Source organism: Notolepis coatsorum, assembly GCF_963971535.1.
Source record: "Notolepis coatsorum genome assembly, chromosome: 12".
In the NCBI taxonomy this organism is placed as follows: domain Eukaryota; kingdom Metazoa; phylum Chordata; class Actinopteri; order Aulopiformes; family Paralepididae; genus Notolepis; species Notolepis coatsorum.
The window spans coordinates 56,505,862-56,529,614 of record NC_140176.1 but is presented as its reverse complement, the minus strand read 5'-3'; the positions used below and the strand labels follow the sequence as shown (position 1 = coordinate 56,529,614).

General features: G+C 44.8%; 2 protein-coding genes across 2 annotated transcripts in view; both read left to right on the top strand.

Moving 5' to 3' along the window:
* odad2 (outer dynein arm docking complex subunit 2) overlaps positions 1 to 2,991 on the top strand; it is a 64,872-nt gene extending 61,881 nt beyond the window's left edge. The window contains 1 exon segment of the mRNA XM_084325840.1: positions 2,871 to 2,991. Within this exon segment, the coding sequence (XP_084181966.1) occupies positions 2,871 to 2,984 (114 nt within the window). The 3' untranslated portion in view covers positions 2,985 to 2,991.
* Positions 2,992 to 17,587: 14,596 nt separating this feature from the next.
* mkxa (mohawk homeobox a) overlaps positions 17,588 to 23,753 on the top strand; it is a 12,830-nt gene continuing 6,664 nt past the window's right edge. The window contains exons 1-2 of the mRNA XM_084325839.1: positions 17,588 to 17,810; positions 20,326 to 20,485. Coding sequence (XP_084181965.1) covers positions 17,635 to 17,810; positions 20,326 to 20,485 — 336 coding nt within the window. The 5' untranslated portion in view covers positions 17,588 to 17,634. The remainder of the gene's footprint in view (positions 17,811 to 20,325; positions 20,486 to 23,753) is intronic.

Here is a 23,753-nt window from a genome sequence, read left to right as displayed (position 1 = left end):
TCCTTTCTTTCTTTCTCTCTTTTCTTTTTTTTCTCTTTCTTTTTTTTCCAAAGTTTGCATGTAACACGGGGAGGAGAGGTCAGGGTTCAAACCTCAACCTCCACTTGGATACGCATTATGGGGGCGACGATAAAGCGCGGGGAAAACAGACTCGAGGGCGTCTCGAGGTAAGCGCCGACCGGTCGAGCGTGTCGAGTCCAACGCTGGGTTACTCTTGTTGGGGGGGGGGGGGGGGGGGGGGGGCGATGAGAGGAGATGTAGGGCTGATAAAGAGGACGGGTGCGTGTCTCCACACTCGCAGCCTAATCAGTAGAGATGATGATTTGTGAGCATTATGTCAGCGGCAGTTTGTCAGCATGTGTTGCAGACGATGGAATCTCACCACTTCCTCTCTCTCCGGCTGGACATCTGGTGTCACTGGTACAATGAAGAAGGGTGGATGGAGGGGGGGGGGCAAGAGAGAGAGAGAACAGATCCGTCACACTGCTTGGTTAAAAACGAATGTCATCCGTAGCTGTCGAAGATGTCCTAGGTTCATTTCTTTTGACACAGTCTTGATACCTGTATTCATTTTTTTTCTTTTACTCCGTTGCTCCTAGGATCACAGAGGATGTGACATTTCACTTTCACAACACTGAACCCAGGGGGACAGGAGCCAGCACAAATACCACTTCTAAGCCCGCCTTTGAAATACTCTTGTTAAAGGAGTTCTTTTAAAAGCATAATTTCTGTCGAGCCAATTTCTCATTCTGTTGACAATTTGGCTAATGTTCACGTCGAAAATTAGGCCTGGGCCTTGATGTGCGCGGTTCAAACGTGGCCTGAAATGCCTGAACAATTAATGTATTTATGAGGACTTCATTTTGTTTGGTACTTGGGACTCTCTTAAGTGCTTAGTTTGGGGATTTAACATTGCCTTTGGTTGATTATGGATGTAAACAAGAAGGTCTCCAAAATAATTGCGTGTGGCTTAGGAGAGCTCAATGGCACACCATTGTGATTTCACGAAGGAGCACACATTGAACACATTTAGGAGGCCTATTGCGCCAGGCTGCCTCTGCCGGCATTTACTCCTATTTCTATTCGGGCCCCTACAGCTTCCCACAAATGTTCTGTACTAATTTTGCGCTGGATACAACACACAAAAAAAGAAAACAATAACACAAAAAACAGCAATGTCATGCTGCACTGTGCGGTACCACGGCCACCCGCACGCGTTTCCTTCTGCCGCTTTGTGTAGGCTTCGGGTTTACATAGATACCACGGTAAAAACAAGTGACTCTTTTGAACACAATAAAAATGTTTGCCTGTGCAGTTTTATGTAACCCACAAACATAAAAAAAAAAATAGAAAAAATAAAGGAAAACGTGTCCCCAAGAGCTAGAGATTTCTGGAGAGAGGAAAAACCTGTGTTTCTGCAATAAGATCAAACAGATCCATTATACAAGCCAGTAATAGTGGGATATAACGTGACCTTTAGAGCGGTGGCAAGGCTGTGGAGTGGTGTGGTCGCCGCTCAGGTTTTTAATGTCGAGGCTGCCTCGCTTCACTTTCATCTGAACAAACTTACAGAAGCATGTGTGCTCGCAGCTGTAACCCCTTTGCTGAGGCATGGTTTGGAAGGTTAAAAATGGGACACACACCAAGGCAAGCACACGCACACAGATACACACACAAACACACACACACACACCACATGCCACTGCAGCGTGGGACAGTCACAGCAGCGCAGCCACTGCTCTCTTTGCCGACATCATGGGTGGCAGGACGCACAGTATGGATTGCATTGAAAGTAATCCCTTGATATACTGGCCTGCCTGGAGTAGAGAGGCCCTTCAGACCACCAGCTTCCACATGCCCTGTAGTGTAGACGACTGTTCTGTTTGTATTTTGTATCTATTGTTTTAGAATCCACGTTGTAGATCCGGAGCCGGGGGAATTGTGTCTTCTATATTCTATTCAGTGTAACTAACTTCGTGACCTGTCTAATGCACTGTGCTGGACACTCTTCACTGTAGCAACCTGTACGCCGTCATACTGTACTCAGAGTCCATATATGTAGAGTGATACACATAGTCTGTTGTTTGTTATTGGATGTCCTGTTGTCATGGAACGATGCGTGTCCGTTGCACTGTGGAAATCTGTCACCCGGGCTTAATTCCAAGTCAAGTCAAGTGTCAAGTGTCAATTGTTCCAGGTGTCATGGCAGCATGGGGAGGGACAGGGACAGAAAAGATAATAGAAATAGTCATAATAATAGAGTAGAACATAGTAATATTACTGGAATAGCATAATCCAATCAATAATAATAATAATAATAGTAGTATACTTGGTTATACATGGGGCGACGGTGGCTCAGGAGGTAGAGCGGTTGTCTGGTAATCAGAAGGTTCACAGTTCGATTCCAGCTCCTGGCAGCGTGTCGAAGTGTCCTTGAGCAAGACACTTAACCCCTAATTGCTCCCGATGAGCAGGTTGGCACCTTGCATGGTTGCCTCTGCCATCGGTGAGTGAATGCATGAGTGAATGGGTGGGTGAATGGGTGGATGTGAAGTTGTAAAGCGCTTTGGATAAAAGCGCTATATAAATGCACTCCATTTACATGGTATATATCGTAGTAGCACACTGCACCAGAGTCTGCGAAGTGTTTAGTAATTTAGAGTCCTAACAGTTCTCAAGTTCTCCAGACGTTAGTTCTCCCAACTATTGGCAACAGTCCATGCCCACGATTGTGGAGCCTGATGGCTTGCACGAAGGCAATTTGTGGTGTGTCGGGGGGAGGGGTAAGTCTATGGCTGAACGTCCTATCCATTTATTGTCCATTTATTGTATTTGACAAATAACGTGTTTGTGTTTCTGTGTCGCCGCAGCTGCTTCTGGTGATGATCGGCTCCACTGATGAGACCCTGCAGGAGGCCGCCGCGGGCTGTGTGGCCAACATCAGACGACTGGCCTTGGCCAATGACAAGGCCCGATACGGTTAACAACCGCCCAATCACAACAACAACAACACCCCGGATGGTCTCCCACATCGATTAAATGACCCATGCTGAGGGTGCTTCTTTTTGGACAGTGTTGGCACATAAATAAGACTTTGAAAACAAACATTAAAAAAACAGCCTAACGAGTGATGATGAAGTGTGTTTTCATAATCCCTTTCTTCTCGCAGGAAGCTTTTATCCCTCGCTCTGTGTTTACATCAATTAGGACTTTAGACAAATGTTTTAGGAAGCACTCTCCTCCCCGCCTCTCTCTCTCTCTCTCTCTCTCTCTCTCTCTCTCTCTCTCTCTCTCTCTCTCTCTCTCTCTCTCTCTCTCTCTCTCTCTCTCTCTCTCTGCTTCTTTTGAAAGTGCCGAGGACCGCCTGATTTCTTGTTGATAACAATAAATGCAATTTGCTCCCACGCCAAATACCCCACACACTTCTTGAGAGTGAAGCGGCTAGGAGCTGTATGTTCGCCGCGACTCGCATTCCTTACGTAATCCACACGAGACCATGATATCTAAACAGTACCCACATCTGGATGTGTTACTCCTTCGACGCACACAAAAAAAAAGCCATAAAAAGAGGGATGGCGGATATTATAGCGTAGGCTGCGTACCCAAACACAGAACACGCTCGGCTTCCAATGAGTCATTTGGATAAACAGAATAATGCATCGTCGGTCGTTATATTGCGAGGCAAGCATTTTCCAATACAGGGAGTCTGAGATCGAGACATTCTTGTAAATGTTATAATAGTCGTAAATTCAATCAACGTTGATATTACTGGGCATGATGTGGGCGATAACTGCTCGGAACACAATAGAATGTCCTTTTCTGCACTGCAAATATTAGCAGGTATGAATTTAACTTAATTTCGCTTTGTCTCGCATTATGGGTAGAGGGAGTCATTATAAGTAATAGTAAGAATGTATTTTCTCATTATTTTTCTCTGTAAAGAAAACATTACAGTTATGTATGGCCAACAGGGACCACCTCTCTCCGCAGAACCTAGCATGACATTTGCTCAACACCGGCCATAAAAAATAAATCCAAGAGAGGAATAAGGGTCATTCTGAGGACATAAACTACTGTTTACTTTTTCATGACTTTTATTCTTTGTTTAGTTTTTAGTTTTTCTAAACACTTTTTTTTTTTATTATCAATTACGGCTTTGTAGTCGTTCGCATGTTCATGCGCATGATCAACGTTTCCATGCAGTTTCATGTCTCTCTTTCTTTGCATGCTTTGGACCACTATCTCCTCAGTGATTGTTTGTGTGAGTGCAGCATGTTGAGCTGAGCGTGCCTTGTTCCATGCCTTCTGTCCAGTGTTGATGGTTAGTGAAAATAGGCCTTGTTAGGTTCCATGCCTGCTCTGCACGACTACCACTCCCTACCACTGCACGTATGTCCACTGTCCTGGTCCCGCTTAGCTTAGCTTAGCTGAGACTGCCACCCAAAGCTCAAGGAACTTAAAATCATTAATATGAAGTTACACGCGAATATGGAAAATTAGCAAAAGATATGTGGTTGAAAATCACTTTGTCGCTCTTTGATGTTTAAGTGTTACCAGCTGATATAACTGGGCCGCTGGGAGAGGAGAGAGTGAATTTAACTAAATTTCCCTGAAAAGGCAACTCCTTCCAGAAACCTTGGAGCTGGATCTTGAAGCATAGTGGTATCTCTGAACCATTCAAAGCAAACAAATTCATATTGATTAATGGCTCAATAATTCCATGCAAGATGCTTTATGGCCTCCAAAACATGCCATGTTTCAAAACAGATTCTCTGGGAAGGTTTTAAACGTGACCCAATGGGTAAGCTAAACCAGAAATGAGGAAAGCCTTCATCATTAGTGTTCTCCCACAAAGCTTTATAATCTCTCTCTCTGCAGGTGGGAGGCGACATCCCTTATAGCCCAGTAGTCTATACAGCCCATCAACACACACGCATTACATTTGTTTTATTTTAATTTGTGACTATGACCCGACAACAAAGTGTTGTTCTTGGTGACACCGAGTTTGAATTGTATCTAAAAAGAAATGTAAGCTCATTTGCTTTTCATTACGACAAGTTCTTGGCTCCTCTCTCTCTCTCTCTCTCTCTCTCTCTCTCTCTCTCTCTCTCTCTCTCTCTCTCTCTCTCTCTCTCTCTCTCTCTCTGTATCTCTCCATCTGTCCCCCCCCACCCCTCCTTGTTCCGTGTTTCAATTCGGAGGTTGCTGACTGGAAGGATATGCATAACTAACATCATTAAACAAATGTTGCATGTTCCACTGGAGGGGAGGAATTTATGTGTGCAACTCTCCACTTCATGTTTCAGGCCAATTGGTGGGGAGCAGCCGAGGCGGCTGTCTGAGAGTTCAAGATGCTTAGCATTATCCACAGAGCTTAAAAAGAGACAGATATATTGTGGATCTTCCCATCCACAATGGCTTTCCAGTGTGTCGGACTCGGAGGAGTCTTGATTTACAGTCGAAAAGGCCTCTTATTGTTGTTGTCGTAAAGAAATACGGCTTCATTTCACCATCCAAAGCCTGTGTAACACTTTGAGTGCCATGGGGGATAGGCCAAGCGGAAGTAGTGAGCTGGTGTTGGGAGCCTAGCCCTCTGGCCCATTGGCCATAAAGCCACAGTTGAATATATTAGTTGAGCCACAATGCCTCTGAGAAAGGAAACTGCCACTTTCCTTAGCTTGCGCCGGTCGGCACAGGGACATTATTCACAGGAAATTAGAGGTTGTGTCTCCGCGCCTCGGCAGGGGCAGCAATTATGTCCGGCTCCGGCCTCGGTAGTCGCCATCGGAGATCCCGCGCTTCTCATGATGTTTATAAAGGGAACAGAAGCAGCGGGATGTCCCTGGTGTTTGTGAGAGTACATGTAGCCCTGGCATCTGCCCTGGTAGCAGGGGCTGTTCTCACCATTGGGCCTGACCTAAACGTCCAGACTCCCACTGGGTGATTCTCCATATGTCTGGGGTGATGGACACAAACCACATTCAAGAAGAATTAATTACACAAAACACAGGATTTATTCGTGGAAATACAGAATCTGCTCTCACTAAATGTGTATCCACAATTGGGGCGGACAGAGGCGTTTATATCGTTGGCTGTTTATGGTCATGCTGTACTTGAGAAAATGGGCTCAATTATTGTGATTCTAGTTCCAATTCATAGTGAAACAAGGGAGGCACCGATATGGCTTCTTGAGGGCGATACGATTTTTGGACACATCCTCAGAAAGTGGTATCATGGGTGTTACAACACTGCTTGTAAGAAATAAAGTCAAATTAAAGGAGACATTTACTGAAATCTACAGTATTTGTCAGTGTTAATCTTTTGTTCAATTGTCACCTGCATCAAGCACAATTCTACCTGTATAAAGGTCACAAAAATGGCAATTCTACAATTGGGCCAAGTATTGGCTGTGAAATCAAATCAGTCCGATACCGATTGTGCCTTTTTAAAGCCTGTATCGGGCCGATACCAATCTGCATCATTAAACGAAACAATGCTTGTTGTCTTCTTTTGAAGTTTTTAAAGGTCCCACATCTCCCCGGGCACTGCAGCAATATTTCATAAAAAGAAACTAATGAAACAGTAAAAGTTCCTTCCAGATATCAGAAGTGGCTTTCTGTCCCACAGGCTAAGTGCCATGTTCTTAATGAAAAGAAAGATCCCAAACTGTTGCACAGCAGCAGCAGCGAGGTTTGCTTGCAACGCAGCCATTAAAAACGCGCGTGTACACAAGGGCTTCTCAGAGCTCCATCCAAACAGCAGAGAGGAGCGCTGGTAGCCGATTAAATTAGGTTTTTATATCACTACAGCCTGCTCTCACACCGCCGGGCCCGTGGCTGTGTCTCTCTCTCGCCGCCGTTTTGCACTCTGCGTTCGCTTCCTCACATCACCTCGATCCAGAGCTCCTCTGGAGAGGTCAACGTGCCATCTTGTAATCCGCTTCCATCAGAGTTTTTTTTTTTTTTTTTTTTGTAGACATTTATAAAAGGGTTTCATTGCCCTAATGAATCCCAGCGTTCCCATCCATAAAGTGTAAATAACAAGCTGGCATGACAATAAATAAACAGAGAAATGAGTGGGCAAGTACCACAAGGTCTGGGTCAGGTTTCAGGGCTGCGAGAGTAACGTCTCCATAAAGGGCTCAACAGTCTTAACAATATACCTACATTGGCCATGACAGCCGAGGCTTTGGTCGTGTACTGTACATCACTTACTGGACTCAACTGGGCGTCTTCGAGAGAAAATGTGCTTTTTGACGAAACAGACTAAACAGTGATCAAAGTATTAGGAGATCATTTCATTAGAGCCAATGAAGGAAACCCTCTCAGCCATTACCAAAGGAGTGTCGACCAAGATATCTTGACAACACTGAAAGATTTTCCCATGGACATAAATGTAGCAGGATGATTTGATTAGGTCCTCTAGACTAGATAATATTTCGATGTTTGGGCCACTTTTGGTCAAGGGAGGAGCCTTGGGTTTTCCAAAACGACTACTTGTGTCATCAATGCTAATATTTTAGAGCGGCTAATTTTCTCTTTCAGCGCTCACCGTCTACCTCTCTCTAACCTCGCACCCCCCCCCCCCCCCTTCCTGCAAGCTTGCACTGTATTATGCTTCGCGGTCATTGAACGCTACACGAAAGCAATGCCTGGTGGATGTATTTATTGCATGGTGTTAACTCCAATAAAGAGAGCCGAACAGGGTGGCGGGCCAAAGGAAAAACGCATGGTTTTCCGGCTACGTTGCGTCCACTCTAGACTTGTTGTTAGCAGGGAAACGTGGAAAAAGGACAATCTCGACACAGATATTGCCAGAGCTAACCTTACTCCATTACATTTGTGATGTAAAGTTGGATGTTGCGAGTGACTTAAAGCCCTTTTGAGCATTCCCTGCCTTTTCGTGACACCACAGCTGGGAGGAAAGAAATGATTATAGCCAGTAGGGACGAAAGAAGCTGTCAAAAGAGCAGTCCTCGAAAATTAAGTATTGTCACTTGAGAGCGTTTTGGCCACGTCCTCAGGATGAGTCCTAACACGTCCCCAAGGAAACCTGGCGGACCGAAAATTACACGGCGCGGTACGAACCGGCTGAGGATCTTTATTGGGGGGCGAGGATGCTCAGAAAATGCGGAGCTCGTCACACTTCAGACGGACGCTGACATAGCGTCACACTTCCAGGAGCACAGCTGTGGACCATAAGGCGGCCAGGTTTCACTCGTTGTTGGGTTTCTGAACCAACCTGAGAGCCTCCTAGGGGCACCTCACCCAAAAGTGATAATTATCTTGGACTTTTCATCAGGGTCTTTTCAACAAGATATTACTGCGTCTGGACCTGAGGGGGAGACATGCAACTGAGGGGGAGACTAGCACCGACTCAACAGATCATCAGCTAGTCATCGCAGAACATCCTCTTTAAAGCTGTAACTGATTGTGCAGTCGTAAGCACATGTCTGTTAACCACTGTATGCTTGAGTTACATTCAAAGGTGCATTGTTCTGCTCTGACATGCAGTTACATCACATTCGGCTCTCTTTGGCCGCCTTCTCCTGCTATGAATCTGATGTTAATAAATGTCCTGAACAATGCATCACCCTCCGCTCTGGTCCAGCTCACTGCTGCCTGTCTGTAAGTCTGCCCAATCCACTCCCATTTATAATAAAACATGAGATAATGGTGCCCTAATGATAAGGATAAGCGCTTGGTGAAGAAACCCAATTCCTGTTGCCAAAAGAATGTCTAAAATGCCTATAAATAATTGTACTATGTCAAACACCTTTATCAAATCCATTCCTTCCTTTCATTTGCTCTTGTCCATTTCATTCTAGCTTTCTTCTCTCTGACCGGCAGACTGGCCTCAGTACCGTCTACATCTCCGGTGCTTTCCCCCTCCCCCTCCTCCTCCTCCTCCTCCTCCTCCTCCTCCTCCTCCTCCTCCTCCTCCTCCTCCTCCTCCTCCTCCTCCTCCTCCTCAGTGACAGGGTTACTGATATCCATGGAAACTGTGGTTTTCTACCCGTCGCTGGACTTCAAACCGACTGACTTCTCAAGAAATACTGATCAATGTGGCAAACCCACACTCCCTCTACCAAGCACTTCTACCAAGTACTTACTCTACCAAGCACTTCTTCTACCAAGCACTTCTTCTACCAAGCACTTCTTCTACCAAGCACTTCTTCCTTCCCTGATGTCTTCTGAGGCCTTTTGTTGTCGTTACTTTCTGCCACAAGGACCTAGAGACCTGGAGCTTCTTTCCTTCTACCACTACACCCCTGCCCTCCAATGATGCATTGATCCTACTCATAATGGTGTGTGTGTGTGTGTGTGTGTGTGTGTGTGTGTGTGTGTGTGTGTGTGTGTGTGTGTGTGTTCTAGTTCTGGAGGAAAGGTCAGAGATACTGTCCTCCATTGAACTGCTCATCCAATTTATAGTCCAGTCCATGGTCTGTAACGGTCTGCCTGAGTCATCCTCCGCCCCTCGCTCTCGCTGACTCTAGGGGTCTGTTCCCTGTATTTGTGGCAGCTTTTTCTGGGTGCAGCTAAACTGTTTACAGTCTGTGTCACTGCTGTAATGGGGTGGTAACCCATGCCAGCCCCGATGGGGTCTATTACCTCCTGTCAGCTGTCTTTCCAAGCCATCACATGGACTTTCCCTAGTTGTCAGCTGCTCTATTCACAGCATTCACTAGCTGGGCTAGATCTGAATGTATAATAAAAACACAAGATACTTGTGCCCTAATGATAAGGATAATCGCTCGATGAAGAAACCCAATCCCAATCCCAAAGTCTAACATGCCTATAAATAATTGTACTACGACTAACACCTTGTCCATGTTAACTGTCTCCCATTCCTTCCTTTCATTTGCTCTAGGGCGGCCATTTAACTCTCTCAAATACTTGAGAGCTTCACGACTGTACACTCCGAAAGAGAAATGTTTCGGAGGCTCCCTGACCAAAGATAGCACTACCAGAATCATGACTCGATGACATATGCATATTACCGAAACATTTCACACCACATCTCAGACCACATTATAAATGACCAATTCATACGCGTGTGTCTCTTTTGTTATTCTTACATGAGTGAGTCGTTTTGGCAAGTCGCATTTGTATAAAAGTATACTTGGTATGAGTTCATCGAACTTGGGATTCAGAATGCAACAAACCTTGAGCATCCAGTTTGCATTGGAAGCTTGTTAGCTGACAGCTGCATCCATCAAGGTCGTCCAAACCAGCAGCTCCTCCCAGCGAAGTAGCATGTGCCTATTTAGTAGCCATTTGTGTGTTGTTAGAAGTCTCTATTTAGAAGAACAGGGGACAGGAGGGTTAAAATGGGTATTGGGTGCTCCCAAGTTACAATTATTCTCCACTGTAATTTCAAGGACCAAACCGAACAGCTTCTAAACGTATTTAGGTTGAACTCTTGATTACTTTTAAGTAGGCGATGACGCGGCACGTTTATATTTTCTGATTAGTGTCTGAAATGTTTAAAAACACTAGCTGGGTCATTTTAAACAACCTGAACGCTCGGCTAACACTAGTCACATTTTCCACCGAGCTGGCAAATTATTTGAACAAATATGTCTGTGGCTTTTTAAAACTGGCCCTTGCTATATAACTCTTGACTTAGTTCATGCTGCAAAATTAATTCCAACTTTGGTGTGAAAATTACATTTTAAACGAGGGACAGATGGGTTGCATAGGCTCTGGATTTAGAAATTAATTTGGAAAGGCATAAGGTGTTGACGTAACAGTGATGTCAAATAATGGGTACCTTTCTAGCCAAATGTCAGTATACTCATTGAATGATGAATGTCCTGCTTGGAGTTTCTGCTGATTTCCTGATGTCAACTGGATGTCTGCTTTTCACTTCCATGATTGCCTCAAACAAGATCAAATCCTGCGTCTTGTTTCTTTGCACGTGCCACTGTGAGGAATGACGTGACGTGTTCTGGCTCTATTGCCGCACTCCTCCCACGCTTCTCTGCTGCCTCTCTCTATACTGCAAGTGGTGTTTTATTTACAAAGCATAAACACTTAATTGTCTCCTCATAAGCAGATGGTGTGTTTCTGCAAAGGGATCAGAGCTAAATCGAGGTACTGGTTGTTCCAGGAGAAAACAAAATGTAATGAACGTGGAGAAATAAAAAGCTTAATGACAAACACCCCTGTGTCGGAGCGGGCCAAAACCACAGGCAGATTAGCTCCTCTGGATGCGGAGGGGGAAGACGTGTGTGATGGATAAACCAGCCATTACGAGCGAGGAAACGCAGAAGAAACACAGCCTTTGTTCCATTAGGCGAGGACCTTGACAGCATGTATTCAGCGGTGAAATACAACGAGAGAATTATGCTTAATCCAAAATTACATCAAAGTATTAAGAAGAGAATCCAACCGCCTTGGTGATGAAACTCGAGCGGTTGACACGTCTGTGCGACACGACGTTGAGGTTTTCATCATTGCAACTGTAGATGGGAATGATTTGGAGCATTGTGTAAAGATATCAACCGCCAGTGGTGGAAGAAGTACACGGTTCCCTTAAAAGTAGAAATACTCTGGTAATAGGACTCTGGTAAACGTAAAGGTCCTGCTTTCAAAGTTCTGCTTAAAGGGGACATGTATTGCTATTCCTTTCACTATTTGGGCAACTTTACACAATTCCTGTGAGTCTATGGAACACATCTGTAAAGTTTTTTTTTCAAAAAGAATTCATTGTTTTATATTTTTAATCAATTACTCAAAAGCAAAATTGTTCTACTTCAAGATTCCAAGCTGTTTGTGCTGCGCTCCACCCATAAGCGCTTTGAGTGACAGTCGCCCACAATCTGTGACTGGCACAGAGAGAGATATAGAGAGATTGAGGGGGATACTAATTAACTTCGCCACGGGGGGCATAATCCCACTGGACAATGCATTGGTAACTTGTTTCAAATGACAATATATACCGCTGTGAATATTATTGCACGGATCGGAATATGGGCGTGCGCGTGGGAGTCAAAGATATTTTGACAGCGTTATCTCAGGGAGAAGCCCCACACCAGCCCCGCGCGCACACACATTTACACACTCCTGTGCGCGGTCCCTCTCTCTCTCTCTCTCTACCAGGGAGAAGACCCTCCACGTGCGCCGGTCAGGTTGTGTGTAAAATGCGTGTGTGTTTGTGTTTCCCCGTGCGCCGGTCAGGTTGTGTGTGTGTAAATGCGTGTGTGTTTGTGTTTCCCCGCGCGCCGGTCAGGTTGTGTGTGTGTAAATGTGTGTTTGTTTGTTTCCCCGACAGAAGCTCCTGTCCCTCTCTATCTCTCTCTCCCTCTTTATCTCTCTCTCTCGCTCGCTCGTTCTCTGCCTCTCTCTGTCGGCACCCGCTTGAGGAAGTGCAGGTATTTCCACTCGCATGGTTGCGCTGCTACAACCATATAGTTAGTTATGCAGATCAGTGCCTTATTCACGTCAGCAAAACAGTCAAATCAGGATGACCTAATTCACTGGTGGAGATTGTCTCAACTGAATTAGAGCAATCCGCCAATATGGTAATTAGAGACACATTGATACTAACCCCCCATTGCTATAAAACAATGCTAAACACTGGAAAATGACATTTATAAGACACAGACCTTTAAAGATTTTCAGTACAATGTACAGTGTTTTTCAGTCTTGTTGCATTTTTAACAGAAGGTATGTTAATATAAAATGACCCAAAATGTTAGAACTGTTGTTGTGAAAAGGATCACTAAAGCCCTTTGATGTCTATCCCCCTGGATATCAACAGAATCACGCCATTTCAGATATCCAATCTGCTTCCTCTGAAACATTGCATAATACATACAGGTTACAGTCACATCTAGATCTACTGTAGCTGAGTGGTGCTCACCGGCAGTGTACACTGAGTCCTTAACAGTCAAGCATCTATATAGTGTCTAGTGAACAGAAGGCCACGCCCCCTCAGTCTACTGAGAGCTGGCTGTGCTCAGAGAGGGTGACCTAAAACACTTCTATCAAAACAAATTATACATCTGAAGATGAAAAGATTATACTTATGACATTAACATTCCACAATAAGCCATTTATGACTGAATTAAAACACTGTTGTACTGGATCTTTAAGGATTACTTATGTATTAAAAGTCAAAATAAGCATTCTACATGAGTGTGTATTCCAGTCCTTGGGAGCATTCAAGCCTCTAACGACCATTGACCTCTAAAGGTTATGTTAAAGTGGTATGTGGTCCAGTTATACTGGCTCTGATCATCGAGTCCTCTTGAAGTCGACAGTACATGATCTTCATACATTTCTGCCATGTTTTCTATGCAAAATCGTTTTCTTCAAAGTAACTAGTAACTGATGGGTTCAGAAGAATGTAGTGGGGTAAAAAGTACAAATAGCTCCTTTGTAAAAGTACAAAGTATCCTAAAATGAAAATACTTGAGTAAAGCGCATGTGTACTCGGGTACTGTAGTGGAGTAAAAATACTTAGTTACTTTCCACCACTGGGTACCAATAAATATCAGTGCAGTGCTGCTCAGCTACAGGCAGTGGTGCAGTCGTGGTCACACGCGGTTACACGCCGTGTTACTAGATGATCACTGAGGCAGAAGTACGCGCGCACAAAGATGCGCTCTATCCATTCGTTGTGCGCGTGCGTGGCGTGTTACCAGTTCCCATATTACGACTGCACCACTGGCTACAGGACACAAGTCATGTACCACTTTTACATGTTTTTATGTGTCTATGTTATGTCTATGTGATGTGTTGTGTGATGTCATGTGTCTTTACGATGTCTGTATGATGCATGTCTGAACACTTCGTTCCCCTGCCCCCCTACAAGGACCACAATGGAAATAAGCTCTGAGCTTGTTTGTGTCTATCCTTGGCAGTATTCCAGACTGTGCTTCTGTCACATGTTTACTTATATATTGTCAAAATAAAATCAATCAATCAACCATGTAGAACTACCAGGATTAGACAGCAGAGAAATATTATATCAGCCCAAAACTGGCACCTTTCCTGGAGATAATCCAGAGATGTCTGCAGACTCGTTGCTTTACACGCAGCCTGTGCCAGACGGCCCCCACATACCCTCCTACCCAACTTGTACAGAACAGGACTCTCATGAGTGATGTTGTGCTTCTACCTGTTGAAATACTCTCACACGCCCACACTGGACAGCCAGGGGGAGGCTTTTAGACGAGAGATACAGAAGTGGGTCAGAGCAGAGGCTTTAGAGATGGTAATTGATAGATTAAGATTAAAGAGTTGCTTCTGATGGGCCTCTGAAATGTTTAATCTCCGGGGGGACTGGTCTTGCCGGCTGATCCCAAAATGTTTAGATAACAGCTTGCGGGTCACGGCAGGTAACATAGGTTCACTTCAGGGGAGAAGGCAAACTTAGATATCGCGTATAACCAGTGCAAATAAACTCTCTGCAACCTTAATTAAAGTGATTACATGACTGAGTCGTTCATGGCGTGTTTGCACAAACTGTTAGTAAAAGTTACTTCCCCCGTTAAATGAAAATAAGCGCAAATAAACAATAATTACACAGATCTCGAACCCTTCATATAGGTCTTATACTGCTTAGTCACGTCCTCCGAATCACTACCCCTGGATAAACCCCAAAAGAGCACACAGCTGAGGACCTGGAGAACCCTGAGTCACGTGCCCATAACACAACAAGTTGTGTAATTACAGCCGATGAGAGGGCTCGTCACAGCTAAGCGGTGGTGGTGGCACGGCCATAGAAGAGTGGCATTTTTCCTGAATGTCACCAAACCACTTCATCGACTTATTCTTGGCTGGGACTCTCGATTGATTAATTACATTCACAGTGAAACCCAGCGGTGTCTCCGATAGGCCTACCCAAGTTAACCTTACTCTGCCCAAATGTAGCCCTGGCCTGCAACTTATTTTTTTTAATGTAAATGGTAAATGGTGCTTTTATATAGCTTTAAAGCACTTTACAATTTTTGTTCCTCACATTCATCTATTCACTCACACATTCACACACCGACGGCGGAGGCAACCATGCAAGGTGCCAACCTGCTCATCGGAGCAATTAGGGGTTAAGTGTCTTGCTCAAGGACACTTCGACACGCTGCCCAGGAAGAGCGGGAATTGAACCGGGAACCTTCAGACTACCAGTCACTCTACCTCCTGAGCCCCTGTCGCCCCTTATGTAGCCTATGGGATCATTTCTTGGCCTAAATGAGAAAGATATAAGACAGGAAGCGTGTTACTCAACATGGAGAGTAATCGGAGAGAGAAAACCGGCAGATCTCGTTGGAAATTGTGCGTAGGCCCGTTGAGTATATGAGATCGACATGGATGGAACAAAGTACAGTGCAGTCTGTAAATCTTAGCACAGTGAAGCATGTTGTGTTGTTTTGGCTTGTTGTTTCTGTTCTGTGGCACATTGCATTTGAAATGGAACAATGCTAAAGTCTCAGTCTCGGCTCTAATTTGAGGGTGTTTACATCCATTTCCGGTAAACTGTGTGGGAATTGTAGCCCTTTTTATGCATATAGTCAGGGACCATTTTGGGGGACCAAAAGTAATTGCACAAATGAACATAATATATAGCTGTACTTTCACTTATAATGAGAGCGGTGATGATTATATTATATCTGGACAAAATTACACTATAATGTTGAGTCATTTTGATGGAGAGTCCATGGTGTGAGGGGCATTGGTCTCTGCTTCTTACTAGCAGCAGGACATACTAAATAATGTAATGAATGACCACTTGAAGGTAGCAGACAGTCACTGATTGCAAAGGATTTGCAACCAAATATGAACAGCTTTATTTAGCCTATAAGTTGATGTTAAGTTATTCAATTACTTTTGGTCCCCTAAAATCTATTTGATCAAAAAAATCCAAAGCAGCTACTGGAGTACAGAGCCAAAACAACCCAAAACATTTCCACTGTGTATTATACTCAGACTTGGAGTGGGGTGGTGGGGTGGGGTGGGGTGGGAGTTCATTATGTATCTATACGTAGGCTTTAGTTTCAGTTGTTTTATGACTTACAGACTGCACTGTGTGTAGACATTTCTCAGAAGGGGGTTATTGCGAGAGTTTGTGTTCAATCCATGCCTGCAGCTATGGAGCATCGCATCGCCATGCATTGAGAGGGAGAGACCGTTATAAAAAGCCACCTGTGCGATTTGCGCACTGCCTATTTAGCCTATACTCGGGTGCCGTTATTTGGTGACAATGTGTGATCTAAAAATGTCAAGCAACAACCCCGCTCAATTCCCAGGATAAAGCTCTCCCGAGTTGATCCAAATGAAAAACAAACGTCAATATACACTGAACAGCGTCGACTTAAATGGTGTATAGGGAAGGCTACACAGATGGAAATAGCTGAGCTGCATCCCCGATGCCCCCCCTTTGCGCGGAGCGGCGGCGCACCAGGCATAAACCAGTCACTTTATGTTCGCAGGCTGCGGCTCTGTGCGAGGAAACATGAGCAGGGTGAGATATTCATGGTCCCGGGCGCCGCAGCGCAGGCCGCTGGATAAAGCAGAGGAGCGACCGCGGTTCGTGCGGTTTCAGCTCAGGATCTGAGGAAGGGAACATGTGAGCAGGGAAGGGGAGCTGGACGCAGGATTATACACAACAGAGAGACGCAGGAGGGCCACTGAGCAGGTAACTGACACAGGTCCGCCGGTTGGCATGACTTCTTCTCTTTGTTTGACTTTAATAAAACACCTTTATCCAGAATTTATTGGAACATATCCGGCAACATTGTTATATGGTGATGGCACCGTTATTACATTGTGCCTATCCCGTGACTGGGGTTACTACAATAATGATGTAAACCTTGATTTTCAATTATTATCAGAAAGAATCGCTGACATTTTTATGACTTGAAGCTGGCGACACAATGATCAACTATTCTGATTAAAGACTCCGAGGCAGGTCGTTTTGTGTTTGTTTTATAAGAACAATGTCATTATTAAAGCACAGAGATACGACTCAGATTTTTTTTGTCGACGCTAGAGATTTCACGGCAACAACGCAGTGGGATGGAATGCATTGTCGCCCCAAATTCGGGGACAGAATGGCATCATTACGCACGAGTAAATGTGGCTTTATGGACCCATATCGCTCATGGCCATTGACGCTCATTGGAGTTTCGTGGAATAATTAAAAGTTTCTGCTGCTGTGTTTTTATGCAGCTTGATTTGGATTGTTTTAATTGTGTTCAAATGTTATTTGGAGAGCATCGGAAACAGTGTCAGTGCGTATACCTTCTTTCTTATTTTATGTGTGCCTTTTACTTATTTTGTGTGTGCACTACATTAGATTGCGCTAATAAATGCCAATCATTTGAATCGGTCACGGATTTCACCTGTTTATGTTTATGGAAGATAATGATCCGACAATGACTAACGTGATGCACCTCGAATGCGACACAACGCTCCACAGTTGCGCCTTTTGCTTTAATTCGAGCAAAGCCGATCTACAATATGCACTGTGTATGAAATCCACCTGAATATGATCATGCCTGATGGTAAATATTCATATTCCACTTGTTCCTCCACAGGAGCGGCGCGGGGATACTGTGGAGTGCGCTGACCGTCCCGGGACGACTTTGTAGACGCGGCAGAGCAAACGGAGGGACTTATCTCGCCAAAGATGAATACAATTGTGTTTAACAAGTTGAGCAGCCAGGTACTGTTTGAGGAGAAGGCGAAGGAGGTTGAAAGAAGCAGCAGAAATTATCTTGAAGTCATCGATGGGCAACATTCAGACCTTCTCTCCAGCAATCAAGCCATCAAAGACAACTCCGCCATCAGACACAGAAGGACGGGGTATGTGGATCCTTTCACTTTCTTAACACAAAGCGCACGGAGACATCAAAAACCATAGTCTTTCATTATTAAATAGTGGGTGTAAAGTGTTGGCCATGAGATAATCCTAACCCTGCTGTGTGCTATGGTGCAATATGTTCCCAATGAAAGAACAACGAAGGAATCTAAATAATAGCCGGTAATCACTTTCCTCCATGCAATTTATACGTTCTTCGATTAATAAAGGTCCCATATGGGCAGCATGTGCGTGATTACGCATTTACGCACAGAAGCAATCCAATGTAATCTATCCGATTAACTGTAATTCAGTTGGTTTATTATTGCTAACACGTAAATGTCTAACGCTCAGAATGAAATGAGGAGAAAATGCACATTTCACTACATCATTCCTCATCTCCAAGCCAATGTTTCTGATCATATCGGAGGTTTGGGGCTTATTTGATTTTCCGCAACATAATCCTATTGTTTTTAGAAATTGTAGGAAATTAATATTTACCTTTTCCCCAACTGGGCTTGCATTTGCGTGTTGATGTCCACACAGCCAATCTTAAAATTAATATGTAGGTCATCCGTGTTCGGTAGCGTGTTTAAAGGTACGTCTCCATCTGTTTCCAATAAATAAATTTGCCCTTCAACTTCATGTGTGGTCTAGTCAATCATATACATGGCTCTGCCTCTATATGTTTTTTTTTTTTTCCCCCCTCCGAGACTGAGTAAGAAAATATCATGTCATTGCTTATTTACGTTTTTTTATTTTTAGGTTATTTGCTGGCAGACAGCACAGTAGCCCTTTTGCATGCCTTGCCCCAACATTGAATCAGACGTGAATGCGGGTTTACACTTATGCAAACATCTTACAACTCAGACTGGAGTTATTGAAATTGCGTCGTTCGCTCTCTCTCTGTGCATGTGTCTGTGTGCGTGCGTGTGTGTGTGTGTGAGAGAGAGAGAGAGAGAGAGAGAGAGAGAGAGAGAGAGAGAGAGAGAGAGAGAGAGAGAGAGAGAGAGAGAGAGAGAGAGAGAGAGAGAGAGAGAGAGAAAATGTGTGTGTGTGTGTGTGTGTGAGAGTGTGTGTGTGAGTGTGTGTGTGTGTGTGTGTGAGTGTGTGTGTGTGTGTGTGTGTGTGTGTGTGTGTGTGTGTGTGTGTGTGTGTGTGTGTGTGTGTGTGTGTGAGTGTGTAAGGGGAGACCGAGGCATAACACCGTGGCCATGAGGCGCTATACCTCAAGGGGAGTATCGGTGCTAATGAAGAATATTAAATAGAGGTGCGGTATGCGTGCGTGTCGCCAAAATTCAGAACACGGAGTTAAATGTTCTTTAGGATGTTCATACAGATCTAGATTACAAGGGAAATATTTGTAGAACATGAACCTCGGGCAGACTTGAGGTTAGAGAGGAAAATATGTTACATCTGCTGCTCTGGAGCTTTTGGGGAGATAAAGAGGGAAACTCAGAAGCAGCGCCATACTGACATCTACAGGTTCAAACCACTGGAGGCTGCAGGTGGGAGACGACATCCCTTATAGCCCAGTAGCCTATACAGCCCATCAACACACACGCATTACATTTGTTTTATTTTAATTTGTGACTATGACCCGACAACAAAGTGTTGTTCTTGGTGACACCGACTTTGAATTGTATCTAAAAAGAAATGTAAGCTCATTTGTTTCTCATTGCGACGAGTTCTTGGCTCCTCTCTCCCCCTCTCCGTCTCTCTCTCTCTCTCTCCCTCTCTCCCCCCCTCTCTCTCTATCTCTCTCTCTCTCTCTCTCTCTCCCCCCCCCCCCTCTCTCTCTCCCCCCCCCTCTCTCTCTCTCTCCCCCCCCTCTCTCTCTCCCCCCACTCTCTCTCCATCTCTCCATCTCTCTCCCTCTCAACTTTAATTATAGCGCATTTTGGTGAGAAAATTGCACATTATAGAATGGTCATTTTACTGTCATGACTGTTTGACTGGTGCCTTCAGACCATGTCTCAGTGCTGCAGGCTATAGGGTTTCACAACACTGTCTGCTCTTCTTCACTAAGCGATTTGTGTTCGTGTCTGTTCGAAGTTATTTATTTATTTATTTAATTGTCTCAAGTTGATCATGTTAGGCCACTGCATAAGCGAAATCGCTCGGTATGGCTATTGCCTCATTTTACAGTACCAGCATGTTTCAGTCATTATCAATGTTGCATCAATATGCAGGGCTATATTTGTCTGTGTAAAAGGTTGGGCTACTATTAAAATAACAACAGATTCCTTGTGAGTAGTCGACCCACTTTGTTACAGCTGCATTGGATGTTTATGTCTGCAATCACTATTATTGTCTATAGCCTATGGCACGAAGGACTGGGGAATAATCTAATTGGCCCCGTTATTCTAAGTTGCTCTGGAGACCTATTGGCCACGCATGGAATTCATTAACTGTCCAATTGACATTTTATGAAGCTGGGTGACGTGATGATTTGAACATGTTTCTCAGTTTGATCAAGCAGTTCTCTGCCTGACCCTCATGTTCCTCTCTCTCTCGCAGGGGACGTCCGAACGGCGGGAAGGTGCGACACAAACGCCAGGCCCTGCAGGACATGGCTCGGCCGCTGAAGCAGTGGCTCTACAAGCACAGAGACAACCCCTATCCCACCAAGACGGAGAAGATCCTGCTGGCGCTCGGCTCACAGATGACGTTGGTCCAGGTCAGCCATTATTTATTAGCCCTCTCTGATGATGAGCAGACAAGGCGGGCCGGGCTATCTGTGTGGCCAATGGCCATATCCTTTCAAGCTGTAGACGGTGACAAAGAAAAGCAAATCAATTTAAAGCAACATATTTAAATAATTTCTTAATATTAATGAACATTTGGGCCAGGCCTGTGTAGATTTTAATTTCAATATAATTTAGGAACATTCCACCCCCCCCAAATGCAAGCACATTTTGTATGCCCATAATCTCACACATATCCCCCAAACTAAACTGCCCTGTACAAATTAATTAGTTTGGAGAGTTTTTGAGTTTTAAGTTAAGGTGTGTGATGTAGTTATGATGTATATTATTCCAGGAAGTAATAAACATGTCATAGTGAAATGATACATTAAAATATGTGGGCCTTTGAGTGATTGACTGAGCTGTTACCTGGAAAGGTTTATGCAAGAGCCTTAATATATATATGATTCCTTTTCATCATTCCACTGAGCTGTATTTATTACATCCTGGAATACTACACATCTTAATGACATCATCTTAATTCTTTAACTGGCCAATCAGATGGATGTGTACAATACTGTTATAGTGTGGGATGTGTGAGAGATAATTAAAGATAATTAATCAGATTAATTCTTTCCTGTAAATAAATTGGGGGTCGGGGGCAGTTTAATTAGCCAAATCATCTCTTTGAGGTCATTTTAACAATTAAAACCAATTTTGTATTATCTTTTCCCTTTCCTTTTACATGGTAGTTATCTTACATTAACCATTAGGCGGATTCATATTTCAGTATTACGTTCATAAACTACCCTACAGTAATCATTGTGCAAAACATTAATACAATACCTTTTCACAGAAAGAAAGCATACTATTAAATAGATTCACTATTACTGATGGACTTGATTCCATCCATTGACAAAGTTGACACATGGAGTGAACTGTATTATATATATATATATATATATGTGTGTGTGTGTGTGTGTGTGTGTGTGTGTGTGTGTGTGTGTGTGTGTGTGTGTGTGTGTGTGTGTGTGTGTGTGTGTATGAGTGTAGGTGTGTGCGTGTGTGTGTGTGTGTGTGTGTGTATGAGTGTAGGTGTGTGCGTGCGTGTGTGTGTGTGTGTGTGTATGCGCGTGCAGCTGCGTACGGACAGTATCATCTGGCTGCCAAGGTCATTGATATGGCCTAGAAGTCTGCGGCCGCTATTTCAGGCCCCCGCAGGCCCACTGCTGCCTAATCTGGTTCTCATTTTGGGCCTAATGAAGCTGTTTGTTTGGGGGAGCATGAGCACAGTGCAGAGGAATGCTTCGCACGGGACACTGGGATACTGTGCCACACACACTGCACACACACACACACACACACACACACACACACACACACACACGCACGCACCCACACACACACATGCACGCACCCACACACACACACACACACACACATGCACGCACCCACACACATGCACGCAGTCATACGCTCACACATACACAGTTACACACCTACCCACACTACCACACACGCAGACACACACATGCAGATACACACGCACACACATCCGCAATTAGAAACCTACCCACACTCCCACAGTGTCACAAACACACACACACACACAGATATACACACACACACACACAGTGTCACAAACACACACACACACAGATATACACACACACACACACACACACACACACACACACACACACACACACACACACACACACACACACACACACACACACACACACACACACACACACACACACACACACACACACACACACACACACATGCCCGGCCACCGCTCTCACCCTAAGAGCAGTATGAGTTCAAAGGTCATGCTCACCGAATTTGCTCAGATTTAACAGGGAGACGCCACGCTCCCCCTTCCCCCGGAACTAGGACTCATCGCTTTCTCCTCCTGACAGACTTCCTCAGGGGGTTCCCGCCGAACCCTTTGACTTAGAGATGGCGGTCGTGAATTAATTAAAAATGACACTATGAATTGAAAATGGGGGACCCTGATGTAAACAAGACGAAAGTCTTTCTCTGGTCTGCATCCCCTTAGCAATTGTGTGTATTGAGCTGTACTGTATTGTACCCATTCTGCAATCTGTTAATAAAGTTTTCAATCAATCAATCAATCAATCAATCAATCAATCAATCAAGCGAGGAAATGCGTGCCCCCAAAAAAAAACACGTCCGGAGCACGCAGCTCCGCTTCTGGTTACGCTTCACCCAGGCGCAGCGCACGCCGGTGGCATACGGTAGCGTGTTCAATTGATTCACACGGCAGCTGCCCGCTAACATTTCGCTGGCGGTGTCGCTTCGGGGGGTTAATACCCCCTTGGTCGCGCGCGCTAAATAAGTCTGCCCTGTCTACTAGTTAGCTGCCTCCTCCATATGTGCAGAACAGACAGGCCTTGGCTTGGCCCGCTATATCGGCCGTTTGTTGTGTGCGGTGGAAATGTGTCATCCGACCTGGCGTGCCGTATCCACCCCCACCCCCTGTCTCTCCTATAGCCCAATGACAGCCATCTTTCTCCCTAGCCCTCATTAACGTGCTGCCCTGCCCTGCGCCGCGCCTCGTCCGCCCCGTCCAAGCCACATGTACGAGAGAGAGAGAGAGACGCCCTCGGCTCGCGTCCCCCGGTGTGCCACAGCCCCGGGCTCGAGACAAAGGGACGTGGCGGGACTCTTCCTGGTTAACGAGAAACACGATATTGAAATAGAGAGCGCAGGATCAGAAAAAAATAAGTACTCTAGCATAAGGTCCCTGTCTCAACCCCCCCCCCCCTTATAAGCCGCTTGAAGGCTATTGAGCATGAAAAGTTATTCTAGTATAACATCTAATGGTCTCCCTTCCCTGTGAAAGGGAGAATGTCGGCTCGAATGTCCTTTTTATTGCATCTTGAAGACAGTGTTTGGAAAAACTGTATTATTGGAGGGAGGCTCCCAGGCCAGAATAAGCACAGGGGACGTACCATCTCGGTCGGAACATTAGTTAATGAAACGTTGCGTTCGCGCAGGCCGTCCAGCGCTCGTTGGGTGTTAAATGTTTCTGAATGGCTTTGATACAGAGACTAGATGAATGCCGGGTGTGCATGTGTGTGTGTGTGTGTGTGTGTGTGTGTGTGTGTGTGTGTGTGTGTGTGTGTGTGTGTGTGTGTGTGTGTGTGTGTGTGTCTGTGTGTGTGTGTGTGTGTGTGTGTGTGTGTGTGTGTGTGTGTGTGTGTGTGTGTGTGTGTGTGTGTGTGTGTGTGT